At 42.5% G+C, this 13,700-nt stretch overlaps 1 protein-coding gene across 1 annotated transcript in view; it reads left to right on the top strand.

Annotated features, from left to right (window-relative positions):
* Positions 1–13,700, top strand: part of LOC128692288 (cytochrome P450 4C1) — a 209,561-nt gene that overhangs the window by 58,367 nt on the left and 137,494 nt on the right. Inside the window, exon 6 of the mRNA XM_070080134.1 lies at positions 6,914–6,983. Within this exon, the coding sequence (XP_069936235.1) occupies positions 6,914–6,983 (70 nt within the window). The remainder of the gene's footprint in view (positions 1–6,913; positions 6,984–13,700) is intronic.

Genomic DNA, 13,700 nt, shown 5'->3' with positions numbered 1-13,700 from the left:
TATTTTCTGTCAAGCTATTAAGAACATTTGGTAAAGTCATTTACTGTCCTTATCACCCAGTGTCACTGGCTTTTCAATATCTACCTCGTTCTGCTTATTACTAGTTCCCCTAGAACTCGTAATATTACTACACAGGGACTTCACTGTTTTCCTGCCAAAACCCATACCACTAACTATTCCTAGTTTAAAGTCCTAACAGCTCCCTCCACTGCAGTTGCCAGTGCTACCACCCCAGACCTAGATAAGTGAACCCCATCCCTGCCATACATGTCATTTCTGCCATAGAAGAGGTCCCAGTTGTCAATGAATGTTACCGCATTTTCCTTACTGTATTTGTCCAGCCAGCAATTGACACCAATTGCCCTGGACAACCATTTATTTCCAACTCCTCTCCTTGGCAAAATACCACATATGACAGGGTTCCCACCCTTCCTCCTAATTATTTCTATTGCTGACCTATACCTGCTAATCAGGTCTTCACTCCTACGTCTGCCAACATCGTTGCCTCCAGCACTGAGACAGATAATAGGATTGCTCCCATTACCTCTCATAATGTCATCCAGACGGCTAACAATATCCTCCATCCCAGCCCCAGGAAAGCAAACCCTCTGTCTCCTACTCCTATCCTTCAAGCAGAACGCCCTATCCATATACCTAACTTGGCTATCCCCAACAACAACAATATTCTTACCTTCCTTGGTGTCGTTCGTCGTGACGTTCCCAGTAGTCGACTCACATTCGTCGGGTAGCACTGAGAATGTATTAGATGTTTCCACAACAGTCATGGTATACTGAACATTGGGGTTATGTCATGGAATACTGAACATTGTGGTTACGTCACAGTATAGTGAACACTGTTGTTATATAATAACACATTGAACACTAAGATTATCGCATAATGAGCTCTGTGGTAATGTGAAATTATAGTGAACACATTCCTTGTATAAATGTTGGTAAAATTACCTATAATATGTAAAGTAAAGGACACAAGTGCAACTAATGTGACATTTTAATGTGACAACGTTTCGCTCTCCAGGAGCTCTGTTTGTAACGGCTTGACAAAGCTCCTGAAGAGCGAAACGTTGCCACAATAAAATATCACATTAGTTGCACATATGTCCTTTTACTTTACAACACAGTGCTTGTATTTTAAACACTATAGTTATGAATGAGCACAGTGGACACTGGTTATATGACAGAATAGTGATCATTGTGGTGTGTTGCAGTAGTATAATGAACACTGTAGTGATGCAGCTATATAGTGAACACTGTAGTGATGCAGTATACAGTGAACACTGTAGTTATGCAGAAATATAGTGAACACTGTTGTCATGCAGTAATATAGTGAACACTATTGTGATGGAGTAATGTAGTAAACACTGTAGTGGTGCAGTAATATAGTGAACACTGCTGTGATGCAGTAATATAGTGAACACTGTTGTGATGCAGTAATATATTGAACACTGTCGTGGAGTAATATAGTGAACACTGTTGTGATGCAGTAATATAGTGAACACTGTTGTTATGCAGTAATACAGTGAACACTTCTGTGATGCAGTAATATAGTGAACACTGTTGTGATGCAGTAATATAGTGAACACTGTTGTGATGCAGTAATATAGTGAACACTGTTGTCATGGAGTAATATAGTGAACACTGTTGTGATGGAGTAATATAGTGAACACTGTTGTGATGCAGTAATATAGTGAACACTGTTGTGATGCAGTAATATAGTGAACACTGTTGTGATGCGGTAATATAGTGAACACTGTTGTGATGGAGTAATATAGTTAACACTGTTGTGATGCAGTAATATAGTGAACACTGTTGTGATGCAGTAATATAGTGAACACTGTTGTTATGCAGTAATACAGTGAACACTTCTGTGATGCAGTAATAGAGTGAACACTGTTGTGATGCAGTAATATAGTGAACACTGTTGTGATGCAGTAATATAGTGAACACTGTTGTGATGCAGTAATATAGTGAACACTGTTGTGGAGTAATATAGTGAACACTGTTGTGATGCAGTAATATAGTGAACACTGTTGTGATGCAGTAATATAGTGAACACTGTAGTGATGCAGTAATATAGTGAACATTGTTGTGATGCAGTAATATAGTGAACACTGTTGTGATGCAGTAATATAGTGAACACTGTTGTGATGCAGTAATATAGTGAACACTGTTGTGGAGTAATATATTGAACTCTGTTGTGATGCAGTAATATAGTGAACACTGTTGTCATGCGGTAATATAGTGAACACTGTTGTAATGCAGTAATATAGTGAACACTGTTGTGATGCAGTAATATAATGAACACTGTTGTGATGGAGCAATATAGTGAACAATGTTGTGATGGAGTAATATAGTGAACACTGTTTTAATGCAGTAATATAGTGAACACTGTTGTGATGCAGTAATATAGTGAACACTGTAGTGATGCAGTAATATAGTGAACACTGTTGTGATGCAGTAATATAGTGAACACTGTTGTGAAGCAGTAATATAGTGAACACTGTTGTGATGGAGTAATATAGTGAACACTGTTGTGATGGAGTAATATAGTGAACACTGTTGTGATGCAGTAATATAGTGAACACTGTTGTGATGCAGTAATATAGTGAACACTGTTGTCATGGAGTAATATAGTGAACACTGTTGTGATGGAGTAATATAGTGAACACTGTTGTGATGCAGTAATATAGTGAACACTGTTGTGATGCAGTAATATAGTGAACACTGTTGTGATGCAGTAATATAGTGAACACCCTTGTGATGGAGTAATATAGTTAACACTGTTGTGATGCAGTAACATAGTGAACACTGTTGTGATGCAGTAATATAGTGAACACTGTTGTGATGCAGTAATATAGTGAACACCGTTGTGATGGAGTAATATAGTTAACACTGTTGTGATGCAGTAATATAGTGAACACTCTTGTGATGCAGTAATATAGTGAACACCGTTGTGATGGAGTAATATAGTTAACACTGTTGTGATGTAGTAATATAGTGAACACTGTTGTCATGGAGTAATATAGTGAACACTGTAGTGATGCAGTAATATAGTGAACACTGTTGTGATGTAGTAATATAGTGAACACTGTTGTGATGCAGTAATATAGTGAACACTGTTGTGATGCAGTAATATAGTGAACACTGTTGTGGAGTAATATAGTGAACACTGTTGTGATGCAGTAATATAGTGAACACTGTTGTGATGCAGTAATATAGTGAACACTGTTGTGATGGAGTAATATAGTGAACACTGTTGTGATGCAGTAATATAGTGAACACTGTTGTGATGCAGTAATATAGTGAACACTGTTGTGATGCAGTAATTTAGTGAACACTGTTTTGATGCAGTAATATAGTGAACACTGTTGTGATGGAGTAATATAGTGAACACTGTTGTGATGCAGTAATATAGTGAACACTGTTGTGATGCAGTAATATAGTGAACACTGTTGTGATGCAGTAATATAGTGAACACTGTTGTGATGCAGTAATATAGTGAACACTGTTGTGATGCGGTAATAGAGTGAACACTGTTGTGATGCAGTAATATAGTGAACACTGTTGTGATGCGGTAATATAGTGAACACTGTTTTGATGCAGTAATATAGTGAACACTGTTGTGATGCAGTAATATAGTGAACACTGTTGTGATGCAGTAATATAGTGAACACTGTTGTGATGCAGTAATATAGTGAACACTGTTGTGATGCAGTAATATAGTGAACACTGTTGTGATGGAGTAATATAGTGAACACTGTTGTGATGCAGTAATATAGTGAACACTGTTGTGATGCAGTAATATAGTGAACACTGTTGTGATGCAGTAATATAGTGAACACTGTTGTGATGCAGTAACATAGTGAACACTGTTGTGATGCAGTAATATAGTGAACACTGTTGTGATGGAGTAATATAGTGAACACTGTTGTGATGCGGTAATAGAGTGAACACTGTTGTGATGGAGTAATATAGTGAACACTGTTGTCATGGGGTAATATAGTGAACACTGTAGTGATGCAGTAATATAGTGAACACTATTGTGATGCAGTAATATAGTGAACACTGTTGTGATGGAGTAATATAGTTAACACTGTTGTGATGCAGTAATATAGTGAACACTGTTGTGATGGAGTAATATAGTGAACACTGTTGTCATGGGGTAATATAGTGAACACTGTAGTGATGCAGTAATATAGTGAACACTATTGTGATGCAGTAATATAGTGAACACTGTTGTGATGCAGTAATATAGTGAACACTGTTGTGATGCAGTAATATAGTGAACACTGTTTTCATGGAGTAATACAGTGAACACTGTTGTGATGCAGTAATATAGTGAACACTGTTTTGATGCAGTAATATAGTGAACACTGTTGTGATGCAGTAATATAGTGAACACTGTTGTGATGGAGTAATATAGTGAACACTGTTGTGATGCAGTAATATAGTGAACACTGTTGTGATGCAGTAATATAGTGAACACTGTTGTGATGCAGTAATATAGTGAACACTGTTGTGATGAAGTAATATAGTGAACACTGTTGTGATGCAGTAATATAGTGAACACTGTTGTGATGCAGTAATATAGTGAACACTGTTGTGATGCAGCAATATAGTGAACACTGTTGTGGAGTAATATAGTGAACACTGTTGTTATGCAGTAATATAGTGAACACTGTTGTGATGCAGTAATATAGTGAACACTGTTGTCATGGAGTAATATAGTGAACACTGTTGTGATGGAGTAATATAGTGAACACTGTTGTGATGCAGTAATATAGTGAACACTGTTGTGATGCAGTAATATAGTGAACACTGTTGTGATGGAATAATATAGTTAACACTGTTGTGATGCAGTAATATAGTGAACACTGTTGTGATGCAGTAATATAGTGAACACTGTTGTGATGCAATAATATAGTGAACACTGTTGTGATGCAGTAATATAGTGAACACTGTTGTGATGCAGTAATATAGTGAACACTGTTGTGATGCAATAATATAGTGAACACTGTTGTGATGCAGTAATATAGTGAACGCTGTTGTGATGCAGTAATATAGTGAACACTGTTGTAATGGAGTAATATAGTGAACACTGTTGTGATGCAGTAATATAGTGAACACTGTTGTGATGGAGTAATATAGTGAACACTGTTGTGATGCAGTAATATAGTGAACACTGTTGTGATGGAGTAATATAGTTAACACTGTTGTGATGCAGTAATATAGTGAACACTGTTGTTATGCAGTAATATAGTGAACACTGTTGTGATGCAATAATATAATGAACACTGTTGTGATGCAGTAATATAGTGAACACTGTTGTGATGCAGTAATATAGTGAACACTGTTGTGATGCAGCTATATAGTGAACACTGTTGTGATGCAGAAATATAGTGAACACTGTAGTGATGCAGAAATATAGTGAACACTATTGTGATGCAGTAATATAGTGAACACTGTTGTGATGTAGTAATATAGTAAACACTGTAGTGGTGCAGTAATATAGTGAACACTGTTGTGGAGTAATATAGTGAACACTGTTGTGATGCAGTAATATAGTGAACACTGTTGTGATGGAGTAATATAGTGAACACTGTAGTGATGCAGTAATATAGTGAACACTGTTGTGATGGAGTAATATAGTGAACACTGTAGTGATGCAGTAATATAGTGAACACTGTAGTGATGCAGTAATATAGTGAACACTGTTGTGATGGAGTAATATAGTGAACACTCTTGTGATGGAGTAATATAGTGAACACTGTTGTAATGCAGTAATATAGTGAACACTGTTGTGATGCAGTAATATAGTGAACACTGTTGTGATGCAGTAATATAATGAACACTGTTGTGATGCAGTAATATAGTGAACACTGTTGTGATGCAGTAATATAGTGAACACTGTTGTGATGCAGTAATATAGTGAGCACTGTAGTGATGCAGTAATATAGTGAACACTGTAGTGATGCAGTAATATAGTGAACACTGTTGTGATGGAGTAATATAGTGAACACTGTAGTGATGCAGTAATATAGTGAACACTGTAGTGATGCAGTAATATAGTGAACACTGTAGTGATGCAGTAATATAGTGAACACTGTAGTGATGCAGTAATATAGTGAACACTGTAGTGATGCAGTAATATAGTGAACACTGTAGTGATGCAGTAATATAGTGAACACTGTAGTGATGCAGTAATATAGTGAACACTCTTGTGATGCAGTAATATAGTGAACACTGTAGTGATGCAGTAATATAGTGAACACTGTTGAGATGCAGTAATATATTTTTAAAATTAAAAAAAAAAAATGTTCCATTGTGTTTTATTATTGCAATTTAGACATTATGTGCGAGTTTGATTATTTTCGGGTCACTACAAAACTTCATTAAATATTGTTAATAAAAGTCGTAGTTTCAACAGCGGTGGAATTTTTAGCTAACCAAAATAATTACAAATGCTTTTATAAAGGATTCATTTCTAATTCATAAATGAAAGTGACATCATGGTAATGTTTGTATTATTCAGACAGATGGTATAGAGTTTCCTCTCTTATTGTTGGTTAACTGTAACATTGTGTGGCCCGGTGGCCTGGTGGCTTAAGCTCCCGCTTCACACACGGAGGGCCCGGGTTCGATTCCCGGCGGGTGGAAACATTTCGACACGTTTCCTTACACTTGTTGTCCTGTTCACCTAGCAGCAAATAGGTACCTGGGTGTTAGTCGACTGGTGTGGGTCGCATCCTGGGGGACAAGATTAAGGACCCCAATGGAAATAAGTTAGACAGTCCTCGATGACGCACTGACTTTCTTGGGTTATCCTGGGTGGCTAACCCCCCGGGGTTAAAAATCCGAACGAAATCTTATCTTATCTTATCTTATCTTCTAACAGAGACAGCGATGGGACGCAGCATCAATGCTCAGGAAGACAGTGAATCACAATACGTTCAAGCTGTCAGGAAGTAAGTTTTCCGATGCTAAGTTTCAGTGACTTCAAACTTAACTTGCTGGTGTATTTCAGGTTATTAGTTTCTCCTCTATAACACGAGAATGCCTCTTCAGTTTGGCTTCAAACCTTATGTTTCATAGTTTAAGGTTTGAATTTGTTTTGCTGTGTATGTCAAAATTTACCAATTATTAAAATTGGAAAATTAATTAACATATGATAAGAAAGTATTTAATAATTCTGCTAAGCTTCACGATTTTAATTCTAATATTTAACTGCATTAGAAATTTCTGTCGAACTCTGCAGTAATCTTGTCGCATTGACATACAGGAGGGTAGAGCTAAGCAACTCTGGGGCTCTAAGTAACTTGTGGGGCGCATCATTGACATACAGGAGGGTAGAGCTAAGCAACTCTGGGGCTTTAAGTAACTTGTGGGGCGCATCATTGACATACAGGAGGGTAGAGCTAAGCAACTCTGGGGCTTTAAGTAACTTGTGGGGCGCATCATTGACATACAGGAGGGTAGAGCTAATCAACTCTGCGGCTCTAAGTAACTTGCGGGGCGCATCATTGACATACAGGAGGGTAGAGTTAAGCAACTCTGGGGCTTTAAGTAACTTGTGGGGCGCATCATTGACATACAGGAGGGTAGAGCTAAGCAACTCTGGGGCTCTAAGTAACTTGTGGGGCGCATCATTGACATACAGGAGGGTAGAGCTAAGCAACTCTGCGGCTCTAAGTAACTTGTGGGGCGCATCATTGACATACAGGAGGGTAGAGTTAAGCAACTCTGGGGCTTTAAGTAACTTGTGGGGCGCATCATTGACATACAGGAGGGTAGAGTTAAGCAACTCTGCGGCTCTAAGTAACTTGTGGGGCGCATCATTGACATACAGGAGGGTAGAGTTAAGCAACTCTGCGGCTCTAAGTAACTTGTGGGGCGCATCATTGACATACAGGAGGGTAGAGTTAAGCAACTCTGGGGCTCTAAGTAACTTGTGGGGCGCATCATTGACATACAGGAGGGTAGAGTTAAGCAACTCTGGGGCTCTAAGTAACTTGTGGGGCGCATCATTGACATACAGGAGGGTAGAGTTAAGCAACTCTGGGGCTCTAAGTAACTTGTGGGGCGCATCATTGACATACAGGAGGGTAGAGTTAAGCAACTCTGGGGCTCTAAGTAACTTGTGGGGCGCATCATTGACATACAGGAGGGTAGAGTTAAGCAACTCTGGGGCTCTAAGTAACTTGTGGGGCGCATCATTGACATACAGGAGGGTAGAGTTAAGCAACTCTGGGGCTTTAAGTAACTTGTGGGGCGCATCATTGACATACAGGAGGGTAGAGTTAAGCAACTCTGGGGCTCTAAGTAACTTGTGGGGCGCATCATTGACATACAGGAGGGTAGAGTTAAGCAACTCTGGGGCTCTAAGTAACTTGTGGGGCGCATCATTGACATACAGGAGGGTAGAGTTAAGCAACTCTGGGGCTCTAAGTAACTTGTGGGGCGCATCATTGACATACAGGAGGGTCGAGTTCATTGACATAGAGTTAAGCAACTCTGGGGCTCTAAGTAACTTGTGGGGCGCATCATTGACATACAGGAGGGTAGAGTTAAGCAACTCTGGGGCTCTAAGTAACTTGTGGGGCGCATCATTGACATACAGGAGGGTAGAGTTAAGCAACTCTGGGGCTCTAAGTAACTTGTGGGGCGCATCATTGACATACAGGAGGGTAGAGTTAAGCAACTCTGGGGCTCTAAGTAACTTGTGGGGCGCATCATTGACATACAGGAGGGTAGAGTTAAGCAACTCTGGGGCTCTAAGTAACAACTCTGTGGGGGGCGCATCATTGACATACAGGAGGGTAGAGTTAAGCAACTCTGCGGCTCTAAGTAACTTGTGGGGCGCATCATTGACATACAGGAGGGTAGAGTTAAGCAACTCTGGGGCTTTAAGTAACTTGTGGGGCGCATCATTGACATACAGGAGGGTAGAGTTAAGCAACTCTGGGGCTTTAAGTAACTTGTGGGGCGCATCATTGACATACAGGAGGGTAGAGTTAAGCAACTCTGGGGCTCTAAGTAACTTGTGGGGCGCATCATTGACATACAGGAGGGTAGAGTTAAGCAACTCTGGGGCTTTAAGTAACTTGTGGGGCGCATCATTGACATACAGGAGGGTAGAGTTAAGCAACTCTGGGGCTTTAAGTAACTTGTGGGGCGCATCATTGACATACAGGAGGGTAGAGTTAAGCAACTCTGGGGCTTTAAGTAACTTGTGGGGCGCATCATTGACATACAGGAGGGTAGAGTTAAGCAACTCTGGGGCTTTAAGTAACTTGTGGGGCGCATCATTGACATACAGGAGGGTAGAGTTAAGCAACTCTGGGGCTTTAAGTAACTTGTGGGGCGCATCATTGACATACAGGAGGGTAGAGTTAAGCAACTCTGGGGCTTTAAGTAACTTGTGGGGCGCATCATTGACATACAGGAGGGTAGAGTTAAGCAACTCTGGGGCTTTAAGTAACTTGTGGGGCGCATCATTGACATACAGGAGGGTAGAGTTAAGCAACTCTGCGGCTCTAAGTAACTTGTGGGGCGCATCATTGACATACAGGAGGGTAGAGTTAAGCAACTCTGGGGCTTTAAGTAACTTGTGGGGCGCATCATTGACATACAGGAGGGTAGAGTTAAGCAACTCTGGGGCTCTAAGTAACTTGTGGGGCGCATCATTGACATACAGGAGGGTAGAGTTAAGCAACTCTGGGGCTCTAAGTAACTTGTGGGGCGCATCATTGACATACAGGAGGGTAGAGTTAAGCAACTCTGGGGCTCTAAGTAACTTGTGGGGCGCATCATTGACATACAGGAGGGTAGAGCTAAGCAACTCTGGGGCTCTAAGTAACTTGTGGGGCGCATCATTGACATACAGGAGGGTAGAGCTAAGCAACTCTGGGGCTCTAAGTAACTTGTGGGGCGCATCATTGACATACAGGAGGGTAGAGTTAAGCAACTCTGGGGCTCTAAGTAACTTGTGGGGCGCATCATTGACATACAGGAGGGTAGAGCTAAGCAACTCTGGGGCTCTAAGTAACTTGTGGGGCGCATCATTGACATACAGGAGGGTAGAGAGGAGGGTAGAGCTAACCAACTCTGGGGCTCTAAGTAACTTGTGGGGCGCATCATTGACATACAGGAGGGTAGAGTTAAGCAACTCTGGGGCTCTAAGTAACTTGTGGGGCGCATCATTGACATACAGGAGGGTAGAGTTAAGCAACTCTGGGGCTCTAAGTAACTGTGGGGCGCATCATTGACATACAGGAGGGTAGAGTTAAGCAACTCTGGGGCTCTAAGTAACATGTGGGGACATCATTGACATACAGGAGGGTAGAGTAAGCAACTAAAGTAACAATCATTGACATACAGGAGGGTAGAGCTAAGCAACTCTGGGGCTCTAAGTAACATGTGGGGCGCATCATTGACATACAGGAGGGTAGAGTTAAGCAACTCTGGGGCTCTAAGTAACTTGTGGGGCGCATCATTGACATACAGGAGGGTAGAGTTAAGCAACTCTGGGGCTCTAAGTAACTTGTGGGGCGCATCATTGACATACAGGAGGGTAGAGTTAAGCAACTCTGGGGCTCTAAGTAACTTGTGGGGCGCATCATTGACATACAGGAGGGTAGAGTTAAGCAACTCTGGGGCTCTAAGTAACTTGTGGGGCGCATCATTGACATACAGGAGGGTAGAGCTAAGCAACTCTGGGGCTCTAAGTAACTTGTGGGGCGCATCATTGACATACAGGAGGGTAGAGTTAAGCAACTCTGGGGCTCTAAGTAACTTGTGGGGCGCATCATTGACATACAGGAGGGTAGAGTTAAGCAACTCTGGGGCTCTTAAGTAACTTGTGGGGCGCATCATTGACATACAGGAGGGTAGAGTTAAGCAACTCTGACATACAGGAGGGTAGAGTTAAGCTCTAAGTAACTTGTAACTTGTAGGGGCGCATCATTGACATACAGGAGGGTAGAGTTAAGCAACTCTGGGGCTCTAAGTAACTTGTGGGGCGCATCATTGACATACAGGAGGGTAGAGTTAAGCAACTCTGGGGCTCTAAGTAACTTGTGGGGCGCATCATTGACATACAGGAGGGTAGAGTTAAGCAACTCTGGGGCTCTAAGTAACTTGTGGGGCGCATCATTGACATACAGGAGGGTAGAGTTAAGCAACTCTGGGGCTCTAAGTAACTTGTGGGGCGCATCATTGACATACAGGAGGGTAGAGTTAAGCAACTCTGGGGCTCTAAGTAACTTGTGGGGCGCATCATTGACATACAGGAGGGTAGAGTTAAGCAACTCTGGGGCTCTAAGTAACTTGTGGGGCGCATCATTGACATACAGGAGGGTAGAGTTAAGCAACTCTGGGGCTCTAAGTAACTTGTGGGGCGCATCATTGACATACAGGAGGGTAGAGTTAAGCAACTCTGGGGCTTTAAGTAACTTGTGGGGCGCATCATTGACATACAGGAGGGTAGAGTTAAGCAACTCTGGGGCTCTAAGTAACTTGTGGGGCGCATCATTGACATACAGGAGGGTAGAGTTAAGCAACTCTGGGGCTCTAAGTAACTTGTGGGGCGCATCATTGACATACAGGAGGGTAGAGTTAAGCAACTCTGGGGCTCTAAGTAACTTGTGGGGCGCATCATTGACATACAGGAGGGTAGAGTTAAGCAACTCTGGGGCTCTAAGTAACTTGTGGGGCGCATCATTGACATACAGGAGGGTAGAGTTAAGCAACTCTGGGGCTCTAAGTAACTTGTGGGGCGCATCATTGACATACAGGAGGGTAGAGTTAAGCAACTCTGGGGCTTTAAGTAACTAAGTGGGGCGCATCATACATACTGGTGGGTAGAGGTTAGCAACTCTGGGGCTCTAAGTAACTTGTGGGGCGCATCATTGACATACAGGAGGGTAGAGTTAAGCAACTCTGGGGCTCTAAGTAACTTGTGGGGCGCATCATTGACATACAGGAGGGTAGAGTTAAGCAACTCTGGGGCTCTAAGTAACTTGTGGGGCGCATCATTGACATACAGGAGGGTAGAGTTAAGCAACTCTGGGGCTTTAAGTAACTTGTGGGGCGCATCATTGACATACAGGAGGGTAGAGTTAAGCAACTCTGGGGCTCTAAGTAACTTGTGGGGCGCATCATTGACATACAGGAGGGTAGAGTTAAGCAACTCTGGGGCTCTAAGTAACTTGTGGGGCGCATCATTGACATACAGGAGGGTAGAGTTAAGCAACTCTGGGGCTCTAAGTAACTTGTGGGGCGCATCATTGACATACAGGAGGGTAGAGTTAAGCAACTCTGGGGCTCTAAGTAACTTGTGGGGCGCATCATTGACATACAGGAGGGTAGAGTTAAGCAACTCTGGGGCTCTAAGTAACTTGTGGGGCGCATCATTGACATACAGGAGGGTAGAGTTAAGCAACTCTGGGGCTCTAAGTAACTTGTGGGGCGCATCATTGACATACAGGAGGGTAGAGTTAAGCAACTCTGGGGCTCTAAGTAACTTGTGGGGCGCATCATTGACATACAGGAGGGTAGAGTTAAGCAACTCTGGGGCTCTAAGTAACTTGTGGGGCGCATCATTGACATACAGGAGGGTAGAGTTAAGCAACTCTGGGGCTCTAAGTAACTTGTGGGGCGCATCATTGACATACAGGAGGGTAGAGTTAAGCAACTCTGGGGCTCTAAGTAACTTGTGGGGCGCATCATTGACATACAGGAGGGTAGAGCTAAGCAACTCTGGGGCTCTAAGTAACTTGTGGGGCGCATCATTGACATACAGGAGGGTAGAGTTAAGCAACTCGGGGACTCTAAGTAACTTGTGGGGCGCATCATTGACATACAGGAGGGTAGAGTTAAGCAACTCTGGGGCTCTAAGTAACTTGTGGGGCGCATCATTGACATACAGGAGGGTAGAGCTAAGCAACTCTGGGGCTCTAAGTAACTTGTGGGGCGCATCATTGACATACAGGAGGGTAGAGTTAAGCAACTCTGGGGCTCTAAGTAACATGTGGGGCGCATCATTGACATACAGGAGGGTAGAGCTAAGCAACTCTGGGGCTCTAAGTAACATGTGGGGCGCATCATTGACATACAGGAGGGTAGAGTTAAACAACTCTGGGGCTCTAAGTAACTTGTGGGGCGCATCATTGACATACAGGAGGGTAGAGTTAAGCAACTCTGGGGCTCTAAGTAACATGTGGGGCGCATCATTGACATACAGGAGGGTAGAGTTAAGCAACTCTGGGGCTCTAAGTAACATGTGGGGAGCATCATTGACATACAGGAGGGTAGAGATAAGCAACTATGGGGCTCTAAGTAACATGTGGGGCGCATCATTGACATACAGGAGGGTAGAGCTAAGCAACTCTGGGGCTCTAAGTAACATGTGGGGCGCATCATTGACATACAGGAGGGTAGAGCTAAGCAACTCTGGGGCTCTAAGTAACTTGTGGGGCGCATCATTGACATACAGGAGGGTAGAGTTAAGCAACTCTGGGGCAACTCTGGGGCTCTAAGTAACTTGTGGGGCGCATCATTGACATACAGGAGGGTAGAGTTAAGCAACTCTGGGGCTCTAAGTAACTTGTGGGGCGCATCATTGACATACAGGAGGGTAGAGTTAAGCAACTCTGGGGCTCTAAGTAACTTGTAGGGCGCATCAT

The sequence above is a fragment of the Cherax quadricarinatus genome, unplaced genomic scaffold (assembly GCF_038502225.1).
Source record: "Cherax quadricarinatus isolate ZL_2023a unplaced genomic scaffold, ASM3850222v1 Contig167, whole genome shotgun sequence".
Classification (NCBI taxonomy): Eukaryota; Metazoa; Arthropoda; class Malacostraca; order Decapoda; family Parastacidae; genus Cherax; species Cherax quadricarinatus.
The sequence above is the reverse complement of the archived record's forward strand: the minus strand, read 5'-3'. Positions and strand labels throughout refer to the sequence as shown.